At 49.2% G+C, this 19,670-nt stretch overlaps 2 protein-coding genes across 3 annotated transcripts; both read left to right on the top strand.

Moving 5' to 3' along the window:
- Positions 1 to 523: 523 nt before the first annotated feature.
- Positions 524 to 5,718, top strand: GALP (galanin like peptide). 2 transcript variants are annotated; one of them, XM_060629011.3, is made up of 5 exons: positions 524 to 685; positions 2,127 to 2,175; positions 2,912 to 2,992; positions 3,985 to 4,062; positions 5,384 to 5,718. In XM_060629011.3, the coding sequence occupies exons 1-5, from the start codon at positions 602 to 604 to the stop codon at positions 5,437 to 5,439; spliced, it is 348 nt and encodes a 115-aa protein (XP_060484994.3). In that variant the 5' UTR covers positions 524 to 601; the 3' UTR covers positions 5,440 to 5,718. The 2 variants fall into 2 exon arrangements, with proteins under 2 accessions (XP_060484994.3, XP_060484992.3); XM_060629009.3 differs by lacking the exon at positions 524 to 685 and adding an exon at positions 1,881 to 1,999 and having other exon boundaries at positions 2,848 to 2,992.
- Positions 5,719 to 15,181: 9,463 nt separating this feature from the next.
- On the top strand, positions 15,182 to 19,195 carry ZSCAN5B (zinc finger and SCAN domain containing 5B). Its single transcript, XM_078439229.2, has 4 exons — positions 15,182 to 15,517; positions 16,976 to 17,125; positions 17,209 to 17,224; positions 18,522 to 19,195. Exons 1-4 carry the CDS (start codon positions 15,182 to 15,184, stop codon positions 19,193 to 19,195), a joined length of 1,176 nt encoding a protein of 391 aa, XP_078295355.2.
- Positions 19,196 to 19,670: the final 475 nt, after the last annotated feature.

Below are 19,670 nucleotides of genomic sequence, written 5' to 3'. Positions count from 1 at the left end.
AAGGCAGGGAATTTTTTTTAATTAAAAATTTTTTTGGGGCGCCTGGGTGGCGCAGTCGGTTAAGCCTCCGACTTCAGCCAGGTCACGATCTCGCGGTCCGTGAGTTCGAGCCCCGCGTCAGGCTCTGGGCCGATGGCTCGGAGCCTGGAGCCTGTTTCCGATTCTGTGTCTCCCTCTCTCTCTGCCCCTCCCCCGTTCATGCTCTGTCTCTCTCTGTCCCAAAAATAAATAAAAAAACGTTGAAAAAAAAAAAAAATTTAAAAAAAAAAAATTTTTTTAATGTTTACTTATTTTTGAGAGAGAGACAGAGCATGAGCAGGGGAGGGGCAGAGAGAGAGAGGGAGACACGGAATCCAAAGCGGGCTCCAGGCTCTGAGCTGTTGTCACAGAGCCCGACGCGGGGCTCGAACTCACGAACCGTGAGATCATGACCTGAGCTGAAGTCGGATGTTTAACCCACTGAGCCACCCAGGCGCCCCAAAGACAGGAAATTTCTTGAACAGCAATTATACCTAATGAAACTAGACGTGAACAAATACACTCACCGCTCTCTCTTGACAGTGTCCTGGAGGTCTCGAGCGCCCACCCTTCCGGCCCTCAGATGGCTCCCTCTGTCTGTCTGGTCCTCCTCCTAGCCGTCTTGCTCAGCCTGGCAGTGACCCCCGCCTCTGCACCCGTCCACCAGGTGGGACCCCGCGGCAGCCGTCTGCACCTACGGCACCCCCACCCCCGTCACTGCCCTCCTAGAAGACTTTTCTAATTTTCCCAGCCCAGCCACGAGCCACGGGCTGTGGGGGCGCCTTGGCCCTGGGTGGGGGGGTCTGTCGAACCCACCCACGACCCAGAGGTCAGGAAGCACAAACGTCCTGAGGATTAGCATGGCCCAGAGGTACAAAAAGATGCCTTCAAAGGCACAGCTCCCTGCCATTCCAAGTTGTCAGCAGGGGCTGCGTCCCGCCCCTCTGGTTTCTTGAGGAGCCCGATGCCAGCCCCTGGTCCGGGTCCTGACTGGGAGTAGGGGCCCGCGGAGACCGGAGACCCCCGTGGAGTTTGGAATCCTGGCTCTCTCCTTTTAGCTGCACGCCTCCTGACAAGGTGCCTAGTTGGTCTCTGTCCCCCAAGTGCTTTGTGAGATGCCAGCACCGCGAGGGCTGAGCTCCTGGGTCTCAGGCTCATTAGCTAGCGCACTGCCCAGTCCAGAGGGCCCAGGCTTGGCGCTCCAGTGTCTTGGAGCGTCCCTGGCTCTTGTGTCCCGAGGGGGCCGACGGTGACCCTCTGACCGAGGTGCCAGGCAGGTCTGATGAGGGTCGGTGGGTGTGCGTGTTCTCCCGGCCCCGGGAACCCGGGCTACACCACTTCCGTCCGGCAATTCGGCCTCGTTACTCCCCATTTTGCACGAGGGAAAAGGGAGGCGTGAGTATTGGGTACACGTGGCCGTGAAGTCTGAAATCCGCCCGGGTTTGCCGGCCAGCTCTAGCTGCTTCCTGGCTTGATTTAAGCAAGCTGACAGACCTCTTCACGCAACTTTCATTAAATGAAGCAAACCAGAGTTTCAGCCTGACTCGGGGCGTCGTGGGCACCAGGTGGTAACCACGTCAAGGACTTGGAACCAGGGCGGGATGCGGGCGTGCGCCACCCAGGAGGTGCCCACGCTCACTGCGGCCGTCTCAAAACGCTTAATCGCCTCTGAGCAAGAGGGCCCCATGTTTTCACGTTGTTCTGGGCCCCCTGAATCGTGTATCCAGTCCTGCTTGGAACGGACGCTGGCAGGTAGTAAACCCACAATTAATGTCGGCCGTTGTAATTATCAGAGGGACGCAGCAACGTGGCTAAAACCACCCAGCGACGCAGCCTGGTTCGATCCCGCACTCGTGCGCACACGCGCGTGTTGTGCGGTTTGCGACGGCGTGGAAAGGTTTACGGCAGTGCTCTTTTAAAGCCCCTTCCCATTCCGAGTTGCTGTGCTTCAGGAAGCCTCCGATTTCCGCGCTCGTGAAATGTGGGTTCCGTGAACCCGCTTGCCAGGCTCGCGGGACCGTGGCGGCTGGTGCACGCGACCCCAGAGCTGAGGGCTGCCTGCCACCCTTTCTGCCCGTCTGAGTCTCGCTCTCTCCGTCTCTGTCTAGGGCCGAGGAGGCTGGACCCTCAACAGTGCCGGCTACCTCCTGGGTCCCGGTGAGTGAGCCTGCTGAGGGCTGTCCCCGCCAGCGGCCAGGCTCAGCGAGCCCGGGAAGACCCTCGACTCACATTCACTGGGGTCCACGGGTTTTATTTCCAGACCCGTCTCGAGAGTTAGGGTAGCAGAGGGATGGGCGTGTGGGCCACGGAGCCACGGCATTGTGTCCACATCCCCGCCTAATTCTCTGGACGCCTTGGTTTCCTCACCTGTGACAGTGGGCGTCATGCTGGTCCCCTGCCTCACGTGGATGTTGTGCGGATTAGATGAACGGGAACGATCCCCAGTGCATACTTATGTTCCTCCATCGCTGGCTCCCGGTCTCCCCTGGTTCTTCCTCACTGTGCACTTGTGTACCGGGCTCGGGGACAATTCCAGCCACCGCGTCCCTGTGATGCTCAAGGCAGGGCCGCTCGGTGGTCCAGGAAAACCCAGGCTCCCGGGACCATATGAAAGCAGGAAGGACTTGAGGTTTGGATCCAGACACAGGCGGGTTCAGAACCCAGTTCTGCCACTTAGCGGTGTAGTAACTCCGGGCAGCCATCTCCACTTCTCACCTGCCTGTGGGGACGGGCCAAATGCACGCCGTCCCGCGGATTTGGTGGCGGTGCTCCATCGAGGGAGTAGCATAACAGGATTGCTGGATTCCCCGTTATGTTGCCATTTCACAGATCCATGGGTCCTGTTCTCCTCCGTCCTCCCCCGTCCTCCTCCCCCCTCCCCTCCCCTCCCCAGAGCTCCACCTTCTTCAGAGCAGGGGCCGCGGCAACGGGAAGAAGACAGCCCTGGAGGTCCTGGACCTGTGGAAGGCCATTGGTGAGCGCGTGGGGCATTCGTCTCCACCACCCCCCTTGCCTGCCCGCGGCTGGCTTTGGAAACTGGCAGGTGTGGGCTCCGTCCCTCGCTCTGCCACCTACCGGTTGGGGGAGCTCAGGGAAGGGCGATTCTTTCCAGCCTCAAATACGTCCACCTGCAGAACGTATCAGTGGAAAGGCCCAACGGCTCTGTTGTGTGGCTCGCCGACAGAGGGCGGGTAACAGTCTGGCATGTGATGGAGACTAAAGGAGTCACAGTTGCCATGTTGGTTTAATTATCTATCTATTTTTAAATTTTTATTTATTTATTTTAAATATTTTTGAGAGAGAGAGAGAGAGAGAGAGTGTGGTGGAGGGACAGAGAGAGAGGAAGAGAGAGAATCCCAGGCAGGCTCCACACTGTCAGTGCGGAGCTTGATTCGGGGTTCAGTATCACGAACCATGAGATCATAACCTGAGCCGAAACCAAGAGTCGGACGCTTAACCGACTGAGCCAGCCGGGGGGCCCCTATGGTTGCCATTTTTAATCTTCTCTCCCTGCAAGATCCACATTCACTTTGTCCTTGCACATCCCTGGTGCTGTTACCTCGTCTGCTCGCTGGGCCGCGTCTCGTCTCTGAGACTCCCCGCTCTGTCCCACCCTCATCTGAAGGGAAAGAATCACGGGTGTGCACGGGGGTTCAGACACCTGGACAGGCACACTGTGAACACAGCTTGTGACCTGAACTGAGTCTCATTGTTGTCACCTGCCAGGCCACAGAGGCATATCAAGGGCTGGTTCCTCGCCGGTGGCCCTGTTGGTATTTGGTGCCGATGGTTCGGTGTTCGGGCCACAGGTGTCCCCACACATTCCCAAGTATCCCCGGGCTGGAGAAAATGACCCTGTAAGGGTACCACAAAGTACCGAGAGATTCCCAGGGAATAAGAGAGCTGCAGGAAATTCCCAGGAAATAAGTCACTTGGTACAAACCCCTGAACTGGTTTTGTTCCTAGACGGGCTCCCCAATCCCCACCCTCAGCAGGCCACCAAGAAGAGTCCGAGGGAGACCTTGGCCAAACCAGAGACGGCAGGTAAGCATGGGAGATATGAAGGAGAGAAAGAGATACAGACAGGGACAGGAAACAAGGACAGGAGAAATGGCCAAAGGAGCTTTGAGGGTCAACTCTGAACACCCATCGCGGCCATGACGGTTCCCTCCCTCTGTGCTCCTTCACCTCCCTCCCTGCCTCTCGGCCCAACACGAATTTCCCAGCCAACCCCAGATATTTCCCCACAACCTGGCGCTTTTCCAGGCATGACCCCACTCCCAAACTTTGATCTGCCCTAAAACCACCCCCAGGCCTTTGCTGCAACACTCACCTCAAGCCCTCACTTGGACCCCATGGGTCACCTCTGGCTCTGACCTGTGTCTGGAGTAAGATCTTTATTTCCGGCCTTTCAACTCCCTCTGGACCCTGTGCTCATCTGCATTCACCATCAGGCGTGTCCTTCGACTCCCATTCTGAATCCCGGTTTCCTCAGAACACAGGGTCCATTTCCCTGGAGGACCTTTGCCCCAGCTGCTGCCTCAGTCTGGAATGTTCTGTCTCTAGAGCTTTGCATGGCTGCATCCTTCGCCTCACACAGAAACCGTTTGAGCCAACTCCTCCACTGTAGGGCCTGCCCCTGACCTTTGTATCTGACGTAAACCCACCTTCCCTCCATTTTTGTCATCTTCTCTTATTTCCATAGTAACATTTGCCAGGATGCACCTCGTCTTTCGTTTGCACATTTCTCTGCTTGTTCTCTGTCATCTCCCGATAAAATCTAAGCTCCACGTGAGCAGGAACCTTCTCTGTCTTGCTCGCTGCCTAGTGCAGGGGACGATGATGGATGATATGTGGTAGGCTCTTGGGAGATATTTGTTAAAGGAATGGATTAAATTATCCAAGTGCTGGCTTCCCACCCAACCACGACCCAAGTCAACGATCAAGGCTCGCTTTCTCCTGCCTTCCTCCGGCTGGACTTACCCCAGCCCTGTTTCTGGAAACGAACAGCATACTTTCATCCCAGCTGTGCTAGCCCCTCTGGAAAGCACTGCACATCTTACCGGTGTTGCTCGTGACAGACCTCCTCAACCCTCTAAGCCCCACGCCAACCTTCACAGCCCTCTGGCTCTCGAAAACACCCGCCACCATCACGTGCCATCTTAAATGGGGAGGAAAAGGGAAATATGTGGGTAGATGCAAAGAAAGGAGGGCAGAGCAAAAAGGATCGAGGGAGAGCGAACAGGGAAGGCGATGGGATATGGAACGAACCACAGCCGAACTCCTCATCCCCAGCCTCGAGGACCTGGTTTGGGTGGTGGCAGTGAACAGAACTATTCAAAATTTGCCTCTTTCTCTCCCACAGACCCGGGCGAGCTCAGCAAGAAAGCTCCCAGGGAGGGAGAGGTCCTGCAGTCTTAGACGTCTCCACACCTCTCCTCTGCATCCTTCTCTCCAGCTCCTCCTGAGCCCCCCTCTAGCTCCCTCCACTGAGACTAGGATCTTGAAATTAAGTCCCCAAATCCTATGTCGAAAATTTGGAGTGTTGGCAGAATTTCCCTCAAAAGTTCCCAGACTGTCTCGGGTTTCACTGATTTTTCCTGGGCATTGTTAACAAGCTCAAGAATAATTCTGGAACCATTTGGTTAATGTAATCAGGGAATATTTCCGTAGTCCGTGTAAAGTGATTGTATTCTTTCATTTGTTTTCATTTTGGTGCGTTTTTTTGTTTTGTTTTGTTTTTTTAGAGAGAGCCCATGTGAGGTGGGGGTTGCAGAGACAGAAAGAGAGAGAGAAGTAAGAGAGAGTCCCAAGCAGGCTCCGTACCTAGCACAGAGTCCGATGTGGGGCTCAATCCCCTCATGAACCCCAGGGTCACGACCTGAGCCAAAATCAGGAGTCCCATGCTCAACCAACTGAGCCACCCAGGCGCCCTGGCCCACCCACTTCTTTTAATGTTTGTTTATTTTTTTTTATTTTTTTTTCCACGTTTTTTATTTATTTTTGGGACAGAGAGAGACAGAGCATGAACGGGGGAGGGGCAGAGAGAGAGGGAGACACAGAATCGGAAACAGGCTCCAGGCTCCGAGCCATCAGCCCAGAGCCTGACACGGGGCTCAAACTCACGGACCGCGAGATCGTGACCTGGCTGAAGTCGGATGCTTAACCAACTGCGCCACCCAGGCGCCCCTAATGTTTGTTTATTTTTGAAGGAGAGAGAAACAGAGTGTGAGCGGGGGAGGGGCAGAGAGAGAGGGAGACACAGAATCCCAAGCAGGCTCCAGGCTGTCAGTACAGAGCCTGATGTGGGGCTGGAACCCACGAACCATGAGATCACGACCGAAGTCGGCACTTTAACCGACTGAGCCACCCAGGCGCCCCGGCCCACCCACTTCTTTTAAAGAAAAGTCCCTGCACAGCACCTGTCGTGTTGGCTCACACACCTGTGCGTGGCTATTCTGAGTCCTGCAGGAGGTGGGGAACGGTCCTCTTGAGCTGGGGGCACGTGCCCCTGTAAGAACACAGCATAAAGGAAGAGGCGGAGGTAGGCACTCGGTCACACGTTCTGAGTCGCTGTTGTCCTTTGAATTCGCCCCTTCCTCAGCAGCGCCCCGTGGCTGGGATCACTCACACGGGGTTCCTGGATCTCTGGCCGGATGCAGTGCACTATGAGAAATCTCACTGTAAGCCCTTAGCAACTTTAAATTGCAGAATCAAGAGACAGCCTCAAGCCCCAGGCACGAAAAAGACACACAGGCCCTGCCTTCAAAGATCTCACGGGGGGGAGAAACCACAGAAATTGGGGGACAGAGGTGGTGTGGGGACAGTAGCACAGGGACCCATTGGGTGAGAGCCCTGAAGGACATTCAGAGAGGAGGCTGAGGGTGAAGAGTTCTCCTCAGAGAAGACGCTTCAGGAAGTGGGGGACAATAAGGGATACCCGGAGTCAGGTTCGTCTAGGGCCCGGGGGGGCTTAAGGGTGGCCAGGGGACAATGAGCCTTGTTTGGGAACCAGATAAAAACACAAGTAAAGGATAGATTGAGATGAGACCTGATGGCCCCAAGGCAGAGAATGGTAAGTCTGTGAGCTCTAAGGTGAGAGAGAAAGGGTAGGGGTCCTGCCCAGGTGCTGGGGTTTTACCCACACTGACAGGGGCTCGGAACCCCGCAGAGGGCTTGTCCTAATGTTGAGCACGTGGGCTTGTATTGCGTGCAATAGATTGTATACTCGGATAATCCCCATTGCACGGGACATACTTCTGCTGAAAATTATTCATGGCTTACCTGAAATTCCCATTCAGCCGGGCATCCTGAATTTTCCACCGCTGACAACCCTAAGGAGGCACAGCTTCATTCCCAGAGTGCCATCAACACCCGGCTGTCCAGGATGAAGGTCGCTGTCCCCGAGCGGCTGTGGGGTCAGAGACCCATCCCTAGACAGCGTCACTCCTTGCTCCTCTTCTCTCCAGCTAGGGAAGGAAAGGGCTGATGCCAGAGGAGACTGCTCTGCTCAGCCTCTCAGCACAGCTCTGCTGTGTCCCTCCCAGGCTGGAGGGCTGTGGCCTCCGAGGGCCACTCACTGGACTGGTCTTCACCTCGGAGGCTGTCTGCAGAGGGGGAGGGGAGGGGTGGGCTCTTGAAGAGGGAGAGGGCTTTCCTTGCAGGTGCAAATCTCCCTCCAGATGTCCTGGTGACGAATGAGTCCTGACGAGCAGAGATGTTGCTGGTGCACAGACGGCAGGTGAGGGACACACCTGAGTCAGAGGGAGGTGGACACACATCCAGCCGTGGTCCCTCCTTAGTCAAGTTCCCCAAACAAGTGTCTTCTTAAAGATATCTAATCAAGGGGCGCCTTGCTGGTTCAGTCAGTGCAGCACACGACCCTTGATCTCGGGGTTGTGAGTTTGAGCCCTACACTGGGTACCTGAAAAAAAAGTTTTAATTAAAAATTTTTTAAATTGTGGTGAAATACACGTACCATGAAATTTACCATTGTATCCACATGTAAGGGGTACAGTTTTGTGGCGTTAAAGGCATTCACACCATTGTGCAGCCAGCCCCACCATCCACAGAGTGCTTTCCTTCTTTCAAGAGTGAAACTCTGCCGCCATTAAACAACCACTCCCCAGGACCCTTGCCCAGCCCCTGGCAACCAGGGTCCTGCTTGCTGAATTGAATCTGCTTGTGTCTGGATTACTTCATTTAGCATACTCATGGTGTTGCAGCCTGTGATGGGATTCTCTTCCTTTTAAGGCTGAGTAATATTCCCTATCACCTGGGTGCTTTGAAAACATCCTGTCTAAGCCCCACCCTAGACCAAATCAACCCACCAAGGGATCGGAGGGTGGGGCAAAGCTGTGGGTGGTCTCGTTCCTGGTGATTCTATTGTGAACCTCACATATAGGGAGGGCTTTCTCCCAGTGCTGGTTTCCCCCATGGTGGAGGGGCCGGGCTTAATTTTGTGACCCTGATCTGAGGTTTTACTTGGTAGGATTATACCAAAGGCAGCGTTAACTGTAGATTAATCTCCTCTCCTTGAGGGCATTGGAGCTAGAACAGGTTAGCCTCTGGTTTACTAGACTTCGCCAGGTTAATCAGCTACAGTCGGTACCCCCATCCCAGGATTTCTCAACCTCTGCACCACTGACGTTTCTGTTGGGATCATTCTCTTTGTGGGGCCATCCCTTGCGTTACAGGATGTTCAACAGCTTCCCCCCCCCACCCCCCCACTCAACACACAAGATAGCAGCAGCACTCTCCCCCCGGTTGTGACAACCAACCACATCTCCAGCCATGGTTGAGCGTTCACCTGAAACCAAATTACCCGGAACTGAGAGATTATCCAATCCCAAAGAATTCTAACTCACGGGACCCAATAAGGAGCCAGCTTGTTAAGCAAAGTCGATGGAGAATAGAAAAGCTGGTTTCAGATACCTTCAGAAACAGGGCTATTAGAACTGTCATCCAAGAAATAGAAATACACATAAGAAAAGCAATCTGCAAGATGAAATAATTAAACATCTTTTAAATGCAGCGAATATTCATTAAGAAAAATATATAATAGCTCAACTAAAGAACACGCCAGGCGGGACATAGGGCAGAACAGACACAACAGAGAAACAAATTAAGAAAAGGAACAAAACATTGCAGTCTCTTCCAGAAGCAAGAAAGTATGAAGAATCCAAGGCCAACTCCAGGAGAAAATGAGAAGGGGGAGAAGATGTTTGTAAGAAATCGTAAAGATAAATTTCATAAGATTAAGATGAAAAACCTCTCAGACCGGTAGTGTTCTTCAGGACGAGCAGGAAAAATCTACACCTGGTGGTCACAGAAGAATGAATTTAAAAATGCTTATAAGAGGGGTGTCTGGGGGGCTCAGTCAAGCATCCAACTCCTGACTTCCTCTCGGGTCATGATCTCACAGTTTGTGGATTTGAGCCCTGCTTCAGGCTCTGTGCTGACAGCTCCGAGCCCAGAGCCTGCTTCTGTCTCCCTCTCTGCCCCTCCCCCACTCACACTCTGTCTGTCTCTCTCTCTCTCTAAAAATAAACTTTAAAAAATTTTAAAAATACATATATCTCACATATCAAATGCTTAGCTGAACACATAATGCAAACGCTCAACAAATAGATGCTAAGCATGAAATAAAGCATAATGATCCAGTAAATAGTATAAATACAGCATCAACAACATCAACAACAGCAGTACTGTGAGAACGTGGTCTCTAGCTTCTAGACAGGCTGGCTGAAAGGTCAGGGGCAAATCCAGAATTCACAGAGAACCAAGGGTATGATAGTTTCCTTTGGTTGGCGAATTAAACGACACACTATACATAAAACATTTACTACATATTGTGGCTAAGTCTTCTATTTTATGTTCATGCATAGCTTTGTATCTATACATCTACATCTATATTTATATATCTTTATCTGACATATACAGGATCACATATTAGGACTGGAAGAGAATCATAAAATCCATTATTAAGATAAATTTGAGGTTGAGTTTATTTTGAGAGAGAGTGCATGAGCAGTGGAGGGGCAGAGAAGGAGGGGGAGAGAGAGAGAATCCCAAGAAGGGCTTGGACGCAGGACCCACAAACCATGAGATGATGACCCGAGCCGATATCAAGAGTTGATGCTTAACCGACGGAGCCACCCAGGTGCCCCTGTGTGTCTGCTTTCCATTGTTTTTATAAAAGGGTAAATTTACAAGTGTCAAATCAGCGATTTAATCTAGTTTGAGCAGAGTTTTAAGGCATTAATCCCAAGATATTGAAAAATAATAAAAATAAGTTTTAAAAAGTCACTAATATTCCTTATGTATCAATATTTACTTTTCATTTTTCAGTGCCTTGGAATTAATATGTTAAAGCTTTGGTTGAGCTAGGGTTATTTTTTTCTGAAGATTTTATTTTTATCTTTTATTATTTTTTAAATGTTTATTTATTTTGAGAGCAATAGAGAAAGAAGGAGCAGGGGAGGGGCAGAAGGAGAGGGAGAGAGAGAGAGAGAGAGAGAGAGAGAGAATCCCAAGCAGGCTCCACACTGTCAGCACAGAGCCCAACGTGGTGCTCAAACCCACGAACTGTGAGATCACGACCTGAGCTGAAATCGAGAGTTGGACACTTAACCAACTTAGCCACCGAGGAGCCCCTTAAATATTTTATTTTATTTTTATTTTTAAGTAATCTCTACCTGCAACGGGACTCGAACTCACAACCCCGACGTCAAGAGTCTCCTGTTCCACTCGCTGAGCCGCCCAGGCACCCCTGAGCTAGATGAAATCACTGGTTTGACACCAGCCTATCATCTCTTCACACATCCTTGATGATGTATCACTGCCTTCCGCCTTTAGGAAAAGCGTGGCTTGTGCAATTGATGCAATGTCGATGCATTTTTCCCTACTTGCATGCAACGTCTGGTTTTTTAAATGCCTACTTGTCAGCCCATTTTATTTATTATTTTTTAATATGAAATTTATTGTCAAATTGGTTTCCATACAACACCCAGTGCTCATCCCAATAGGTGCCCTCAACGCCCATCACCCACCCTCCCCTCCCTCCCACCCCCCATCAACCCTCAGTTTATTCTCAGTTTTTAAGAGACTCCTATGGTTTGGCTCCTTCCCTCTCTAACCTTTTTTTTTTTTTTTTTTCCCTTCCCCTCCCCCATGGTCTTCTGTTAAGTTTCTCAGGATCCACATATGAGTGAAAACATATGGTATCTGCTTTTCTCTGCCTGATTTATTTCACTTAGCATAACACTCTCCAGTTCCATGCACGTTGTTACAAAAGGCCATATTTCATTCTTTCTCATTGCCAAGTAGTATTCCATTGTATATATAAACCACAATTTCTTTTTTTTCAATTTACTTATTTATTTTATTTTATTACTATTTTTTTAATATATGAAATTTATTGTCAAACTGGTTTCCATACAACACCCAGTGCTCATCCCAAAAGATGCCCTCTTCAATGCCCATCAGCTCCCTTCCCCTCCCTCCCACCCCCCATCAACCCTCAGTTTGTTCTCAGTTTTTAACAGTCTCTTATGCTTTGGCTCTCTCCCACTCTAACCTCTTTTTTTTTTTTTTTCCTTCCCCTCCCCCATGGGTTTCTGTCAAGTTTCTCAGGATCCACATAAGAGTGAAACCATATGGTATCTGTCTTTCTCTGTATGGCTTATTTCACTTAGCATCACACTCTCCAGTTCCATCCACGTTGCTACAAAGGGCCATATTTCATTCTTTCTCATTGCCACGTAGTACTCCATTGTGTATATAAACCACAATTTCTTTCTTTCTTTTTTTTAATGTTTATTTATTTTTGAGACCGAGAGAGACAGAGCATGAACAGGGGAGGGTCAGAGAGAGAGGGAGACACAGAATCTGAAGCAGGCTCCAGGCTCTGAGCTGCCAGCACAGAGCCCAACGCGGGGCTCGAACCCACAGACCGTGAGATCATGACCTGAGCCGAAGTCGGACGCTTAACCGACTGAGCCACCCAGGCGCCCCATAAACCACAATTTCTTTATCCATTCATCAGGTGATGGACATTTAGGCTCTTTCCATAATTTGGCTGTTGTTGAGAGTGCTGCTATAAACATTGGGGTATAAGTGCCCCTATGTATCAGCACTCCTGTATCCCTTGGATAAATTCCTAGCAGTGCTATTGCTGGGTCATAGGGTAGATCTGTTTTTAATTTTTTGAGGAACCTCCACACTGTTTTCCAGAGCCGCTGCACCAGTTTGCATTCCCACCAACAGTGCAAGAAGGTTCCCGTTTCTCCACATCCTCTTCAGCATCTATAGTCTCCTGATTTGTTCATTTTAGCCACTCTGACCAGCGTGAAGTGATATCTCAGTGTGGTTTTGATTTGTATTTCCCTGATGAGGAGTTGTCAACCCATTTTAAATAAAACCTTGACCCAAAGTGCTTAAAACTTGCAGCTCTATGTTCCCCGATTCCTTTGAGCACCTTAGGCATATGATAAATAATTCACCAGAGCAGGAAAACCAATATTGTCTCCAAAGAGACTTACTTAATAAATGAGTTTTTCTCTTGATGGGGTTTCAGTGAGAAATTTAATCCACTCAACCATTTAAAGTTGTTAATTCTATGGCTTTAAACCAATCATCAGGCTGATGAGGTAACCGGAAGTTTGGAGTTTCTCTAGCCGTATATAAACAGAGACATTTCAGCTTGAGGCACAGTTTGAGAGCTGGTCCCTCGGAGGCAGGAAGACATGTAGGAGGTAAGTTATGGGTGGGAATGCCTAAGGTTGCTTGGAAACTGGGATGGATGGATGGATGGAGGTTGGAACCAGGAAGGCTTGGGTCTATATTCACTATGCATCAGCTCTGAGGTCTTGAGACGGCAATGTTATCTTCCTACACCCCATTATTAACTTCGATTCATTGTGATTCATTGTCGAATTCATCTGGGAAATGAGAATCATGTTAATACATTCATGCTATGGTGAGTGTGGTTTATACTTTGAACCAAGGTTTTTCGACCTCAGATGCTATTTTTGGCCAGATAATTGTTTGCTGTTTTGTTGGGATGGGGGGAGGGGAATTGTGGGTTGTGGGGGCTGCCCTGTGCCTTGCAGGATGTTTAGCGACATCTCCCCCACCCGCCTCCCCCATGCCCGGGTTAGGACAACCAAAACTGTCTCCAGATGTTGGCCCAAAGTCCCGAGGTGCGTGGGGAACAGGGGCAAAAGTCACCTTTGTTGAGAACCGCAGATCGAAATGTTGGGGTCGCTCCATCCAGTAAACGTGTGCCAGGCATGTCTTTAGCCTCCTTAGTTTATCCTCACACCACATAAAAGGTAGGTTTTATCTGCCCATGTCATGGAGAAGGGTTGCGGTCTCCAAAGAGCTGATTGACTTGCCCAAGACCCCGCAGCTAATTGAAGCTGAAGCATGGAACTAAAACAACACTGAGCTCAAGCAAGCTTCCCCAACGATCTGAAACAGGACAAAAGTGGACAATTGTGGGTTTTAGGCAAAATGTCTTACCTTTGAATTCCATGTGGCACATCGTTCTCCTGAGATTTCTAAACGTGCCACACTTTTGCTTAAAAACACATCACTGGGTGTTTGCTGTCCACGGGGTAAAATCAAACCTTTAATTATGGGCCTCTTATCAACCTACTAGAGCGGCCAGGATTAGAGCCCCTTTACCTGGGGGCCCCGTGGCTCTCACTTGCGAACTGAGTCCCCCCACCAGTCTGCAGAGTAAGAAAGTGGTTCTTGCCTTTGGGAGCTAGGTTGAGAACCTCTTAAAAACTCTCTCTCTTAAAATCTTCTTTGAAAACTTCAAAGAGCGTTGGATTTTAAATCCTTTTTTCTGGGATGAGATTAGGTATGTGTAACCCATAGAGACAGAGCCCATTAATGGATTACCAGGAGGTAAAGGTGGGTGGGGAAGGCAGGGTTTCCTTTTCAGGGATGAATAAGTTCTAGAAATAGAACTATTCTATTTCTAGTGAATGGTTGTACAGCATTGCAAATGTGAGTACTGCCCCAAAATTGTATACTTTAAAGGACTGAATTTTATGTAATGTGTATCTTATCACAGTGACAAAGTTATCTGTTAATCCTGTTAGGATTCTTTTGAGTTCTTCCTTTCCTGGAAGAAATCAATATCCTGGGATGAACAAGGAAATGTATTGGGGGACAATCCTAGGTTAATATTTCCAACATTTCTACACCACATGAAATTCTTAGGTTGGAAATATATTTCTGTATTCTGCAGAATTACAACTAACAGTTTTGCCTTGTATGCTGTCCTGATGAGAAGGTACAAAGCTTGACACTGTTAAAATAAATTTTATATATCAAAATATATGTTTTGAAAAATCGAACTATATTTTGAATTGAAATTCAAAATTGAAATATATACAAAGTTTATTTTTGAGAGAGAGAATCCCAACCAGGCTCCTCACTGTCCATTGTCATGTAGGGCTTGAACTCAAATCAAGAGATCCTGCCCTGAGCTGAAATCAAGAGTCAGATGCTTAAGCAACTGAGCCACCCTGGTGCCTGCACTTAGTTATATTTAATTTATAGTAAAGAACAATATTGTCCCAATTTATAGATGCAAAAACTGAGCCCACCTCTGTATATTTCATGCTCAGAACTTAGGGGTCCATTCAGACAATTAAACCACCTTTTACTATAAAGGACATTGGGAAAATAATAGTGGGGCTCACTTTCCAATGTATTAAACACAGACCAGTCGGTGTCTAGTGTTGGGTGAGGGGAGGAAGGGTAAGAAGTTTAATCTTTGGGCACCTGGGTGGCTCAGTTGATTAAGCATCTGACTCTTGGTTTCAGCTTAGGTCATGCTCTCACGGTTTGTGAGTTCGAACCCCATGTCAGGCTCTGCAGTAACAGTGTGGAACCTGCTTGGGATTCTCTCTCTCCCTCTCTCTCTCTCTCTGCCCCTCCCCTGCTTGCTTGCTGTCTCTCTCTTCCTCAAAGCAACAAACAATAAACTAATCTGGTTCATTCCTCCCCCCACCCCCAGACTTGCGAAAAAACAGCCAGTCTACTGCTGAGGAAAACCAGAGTAAATACCTTTAGGTAAGTCTTAATTAGGCACCAGCCCTTAGAGAGTTTGCACAGAGCCATACTGGAAAATTCTCCTGTAAATATGGCCGCAGACCAGACGTTCTCACGGGAGAAAGCCCAAGGAGCCCTCGCTGGAACGCAAGACAGCAGCTGTGAGCAGTGGCACGTGAGCTTCAGGGCGTTTAGCAGCTCGGGGAGGTCAGACCCTGTGGAGGACCTGAGGAGGCTCTATGAGCTCTGCTATCTGTGGCTGCGGCCAGACCTGCACACCAAGGAGCAGATTCTGGATATGCTAGTGATGGAGCAGTTCATGATCTCCATGCCGCAGGAGCTCCAGGTCTTAGTGAAGGAAAGTGCTGTGCAGAGCTGCAAAGACCTGCAGGATGTGCTGAGAAGCAGCCAGGGGCCCAAGAAATGGGTGAGTAGCGCCTTCCTCATTGCAACGGGAAAGCGGGGACTGGTATGGGGGACAGGAGGGGCTTTTTCTGGGCCCAGTGGTTCTCAAGTGGAAGGCAGGAGACACTCAGCAATGTCTAGAGACATTTCTGGCTGTTGAACAGGGAGGAGGGGGGACATTACCGGCATCTGGTGGGCTTCGTGAGTCTGCACACTTTACTGTCACTTAACCCTGCCCTACCTCTCACGGGGACAGTTGTGTAAGGGACGTTCCAGACACTCGAGGAGAAAGGCTGAAACCGGTCCACTGGCCCCACAATTCTTGGTATTGCCAGAGACCCTCTTAAAAGTGGTCCTACCTGAGTAAAGCAGCTACAGGGTGCGGAGAGGTGCATTGGATGTGTTGTCATGGCAACTAGAGTCCTGGGAAGATGCTGAGGAAGGGAGGGGGTTGGGATAGTAGGTTTTTGACTGGATCGGGTTCTCTCAGATCAACTAGTGATACTGGGGGGTGGACCATCCTTTGCTTTGGGGGCTTTCTTGTGCATTGTAAGGTGGTTTGCAGCATCCTTGTGTCAGTGGCAACTTCCCCTAGTTGTGAAAATCAAACCTCACCAACCCACCCCATCCCCCAAAATCTCTGGTGGTTGCCAAAAACGTCTCATAGGGTCAAAACTTTGGCTCTTGGGTAAGAATCACCAGACCAGGTAAGACTTTATTTACGTGGAAACATTTTCCATCATGGTGGGTTGAGTGTGCCTTTATCCTTTGTAGAAAAAGAAAGGGTTCAGAAGGATCTAGAAGGGAATAGGACCTGGTGTGCCACATGCATATTTGTTCCAGTCACAGGGGATGGGTTCCTCTATAGGTAATTTTGTAACCAGTGGACAGGAGGGAACTAAGTCCAACATGGCAATCCCCCTTTCCCTGTGTACTCTGGTAGGAGATGAAATCCTCCAGGGGGCGAGCCAAGAATGGAGATTACAAGCTTCCACAACATCGTGGAAAAATAGCTGTGAAAACTGTAAGGTTTTAATCTGGAATGATTGATAAAGGGATTTAAGACCAGCTGGGTGACACGTAGGTCAAACATTGGCAGCCTCACTTGGGGGAGGGGTTGGGTTTTTCACAGCACCATGTTGCATGTGCCTAGATCAGGAGGACAGTTTGAGGGCTGAGTATTAGTATTAGTATTAGCTGGGGCAGTGGGAAATAAAAGGGAGGTATTGAAGTTGATTAGATATTGTGGCTAGGCCAGTAGTTAGCTGCCCAACACAAGGGAATGGGGTAATTTCACCTTCACCCCCTAGGGGTGCATTTGACAATGTTTGGAGACATTTTTGGTTGCCATTTTAAACAAGTTATTCCAACAAATTGAATGTGTGGTAGGATGCGCCCTGTACAAGAGAGCTACCTTCTGATTCTTACAGAGTCTGATCTTGTTTTATTTTCCCCCCTTCCCACCCCCCACCCCCCGCAGACCATAGTTAGCATAGAAGGACAGGAATTTCTCATGCGAAGCTCAGATGTTCAGATGGCCAACGCCGAGGCTGGTGACAGGGATCTTGTGACAGACTTGTCCAAGAAGCCCCAATCCTCTGGGTGTGAGATACATCCAGAGAACATCCAGGTCAGCAGAGAGCTACAGAACCTGCCAGGAACCAGTGAACCATCAAAGGGGCAGGTGAGTGTGATGCCCTCCTCAATCTCTAGGGAGTGGTGGCAGAAGGTACCAGAAGTGTGTGCAGCTGCTAGAATAATTGGGATATTTAGCACAGCACCGAACTAGGCCCTTTTGCCCTAGGAATTCCCATGGATGCATCAAGTCCCTAGACATTTCTGAGCCTCTGTGGAGAATGAGGACCTTTCAGCCTTTGTCCCCCTGCCATTAAGGCTTTTAGTGTTGAGGCTGGAGGAAAAGAGTGGTGATGAAATGGTGCCAGGTCAATTTGCCACAGGGTAATGAACTGAAAGCTGATTTTTCCATAGTCGAGTTCCTCAAAGGCATTCCATGAAATGACAATCGGCCAAAGGACCAGTTTGGGGACTACTGTCAATAAATTAAAGGAGGGTTCTCACTCGGAGTCGTTTTGCCTCTCAGGACATTTGCAAATGTCTGGAGACCTTCTTGGTTGTCAGAATGGAGGTGGGGATGGGGGGTGCTATCGACACCTGTTGGGTAAGACCATGGATGTTGCTAATTGTCCCACAATGCATAGGACAGCCTCCCAACAGGGAATCATCCAAAGTATCAGTAGCACTGAGTAGGGACACCTGGACCTAGTGCCATCTTGCTTCCAGAGTCGGACAAGGGGAAGCAGGGGTGGCTTTAGGGAGCGTGCTTAGAGAATTAGGCACAAAAGTTGTGATGTGTGGACATGATTTAAAGGCGCAGTGGGTATTGGTTAACAAAGTTCTGAGAATCAGGTGATTATCAGGGGTGATGGGGTGGTCCAAGGGAAGTCGTGGGGATATATTCACAACACTATTATGGAGAAAGTTGGGGTCTCAGATTAGGAAGATGGGCAGGATGGGGAAAGAAGAGACGAAAGCTTTCCACCCCATAATTTAGACACATTGGTAACTACAGTGACTGCCCATTGTCAGGGACAGAATGTTCTCCTGCCTGAGACCATTCCTGGAAAAGGTGTACTGGAGGGTCTGAGACCTAAGGAGAACTTGGAGAAGAATCTGACAGAAGACTTGGAAGAGACAAGAATACTTAAATCCCAAGAGCCTCCCTTTCTGAAGGGTCCTGGTGAGCATGGAAACTGGGAAGAGTGACTTCTCTGCTGGGGAGGGGGCTGGGGATCAAGCATTGACATCTCTTGGTGGTGCTGGTGGTGGGGAGGCTCTCAAATGCCTTCTCCATCACTGATTTCCAGAGTGTCCTACATACAACCCAATCTCAAGTTTGTTGATTGATGAGAAGTTCTTAGCCCACCTCAGTGTTTGGTTCAAATGAGGTTGGTATCATTGAAAATGCTCTTTATTAAGTGTTGTTGTGTTAACCCTTCTTTCAACAGCTCCCATGAAGACTCTCCAAGAAGGAACCTGTATTAAAAATGTGGATGCCGAAAAGCCTTCCACACAGGTTTCAGAGAGACAAGTGTCCACTCAGAATGGGAAGAGAAGAGATTCCCAGAAGACTCAAAGAAGTTCCAAAAGGAGAAAACAGGAAAACACCTCCATTTCCCAGGACGTGGCCACACATTTGGACAAAGGAGAATTTTCAGGACAGCCTATGTCATCAGTTCATCCTGTTGGGAAAAAAGCCACGGGAGGGACATCAAACGTCTGTAGCCTCTGTAAGAAAGAATTTCGTTATAAATCTCAGTTTTCCATCCACTGGAGGACACACACGGGAGAAAGACCCTTTAAATGCAACACCTGTTCTGGGAGTTTCATGCAGACTTCGGACCTCCGAGTTCACCAGCGAATCCACACAGGCGAGAAGCCTTACTGTTGTGAAATCTGCCTCAAGACATTCACCCACGACTCCACCCTGCGGAGCCACAAGAGGATCCATACAAAGGAGAAGCCCTATGTGTGTGAAGAGTGTGGGAAAGCTTTCAGCCACAAAGGGAACCTCAACGTTCACCAGCGCACACACTCTGGGGTAAAGCCCTACACGTGTCATGAGTGTAATTGTGCCTTTCGTCAGCTGGGCACTTTTAAGCGCCACCAAAAAATACATTAAAAAATGACTTCCCAATGATTCCACCATCAGATTTAAGTCCCTTCTGCTCCAAGAAGGAAGTTAATGGCGATTTGTCCCCTATTTTATAAAAATGACATATGATATTGTGAGCACTTACAAGGTTTCTGGAACACAGTAGATGTTCCATAAATGTTAATTTATGGAGGATCTTGGAACGATGACATCTTCCTTATTGGTTTTCATTTTCTGTTTTAATTATGTCCCATTGTTTCCTTATAAGGCTTTTGGGTTTATGAAGGCAAATCTTATTGTCAATATTTCCTTATAAAGATGGTGGCTGCTGAATGTCTTTCTGTTATCCATTATTTTTATTAATGTTTATTTTTGAGAGAGAGACAGCGTGAGCAGGGGAGGGGCAGAGAGAGAGGGAGACACAGAATCTGAAGCAGGTTCCAGGCTGAGCTGTTACTACAGAGCCTGACCCGGAACTCAAACTCACAAACTGCAAGATCAT

The sequence above is a fragment of the Panthera onca genome, chromosome E2, assembly GCF_046562875.1.
Source record: "Panthera onca isolate mPanOnc1 chromosome E2, mPanOnc1 haplotype 2, whole genome shotgun sequence".
Taxonomy (NCBI): Eukaryota; Metazoa; Chordata; class Mammalia; order Carnivora; family Felidae; genus Panthera; species Panthera onca.
This window is presented reverse-complemented; position numbering and strand designations above follow the sequence as displayed.

Bases quoted from the DNA above. Each gene is read 5' to 3' on its own strand.
- GALP (XM_060629011.3), top strand. From the start codon at position 602: ATGGCTCCCTCTGTCTGTCTGGTCCTCCTCCTAGCCGTCTTGCTCAGC. The intron at 686-2,126 runs GTGGGACCCCGC...GTCTCTGTCTAG, and splicing joins CCTCTGCACCCGTCCACCAG to GGCCGAGGAGGCTGGACCCT. The intron at 2,176-2,911 runs GTGAGTGAGCCT...TCCCCTCCCCAG, and splicing joins CGGCTACCTCCTGGGTCCCG to AGCTCCACCTTCTTCAGAGC.
- ZSCAN5B (XM_078439229.2), top strand. From the start codon at position 15,182: ATGGCCGCAGACCAGACGTTCTCACGGGAGAAAGCCCAAGGAGCCCTC. The intron at 15,518-16,975 runs GTGAGTAGCGCC...CACCCCCCGCAG, and splicing joins GCCAGGGGCCCAAGAAATGG to ACCATAGTTAGCATAGAAGG.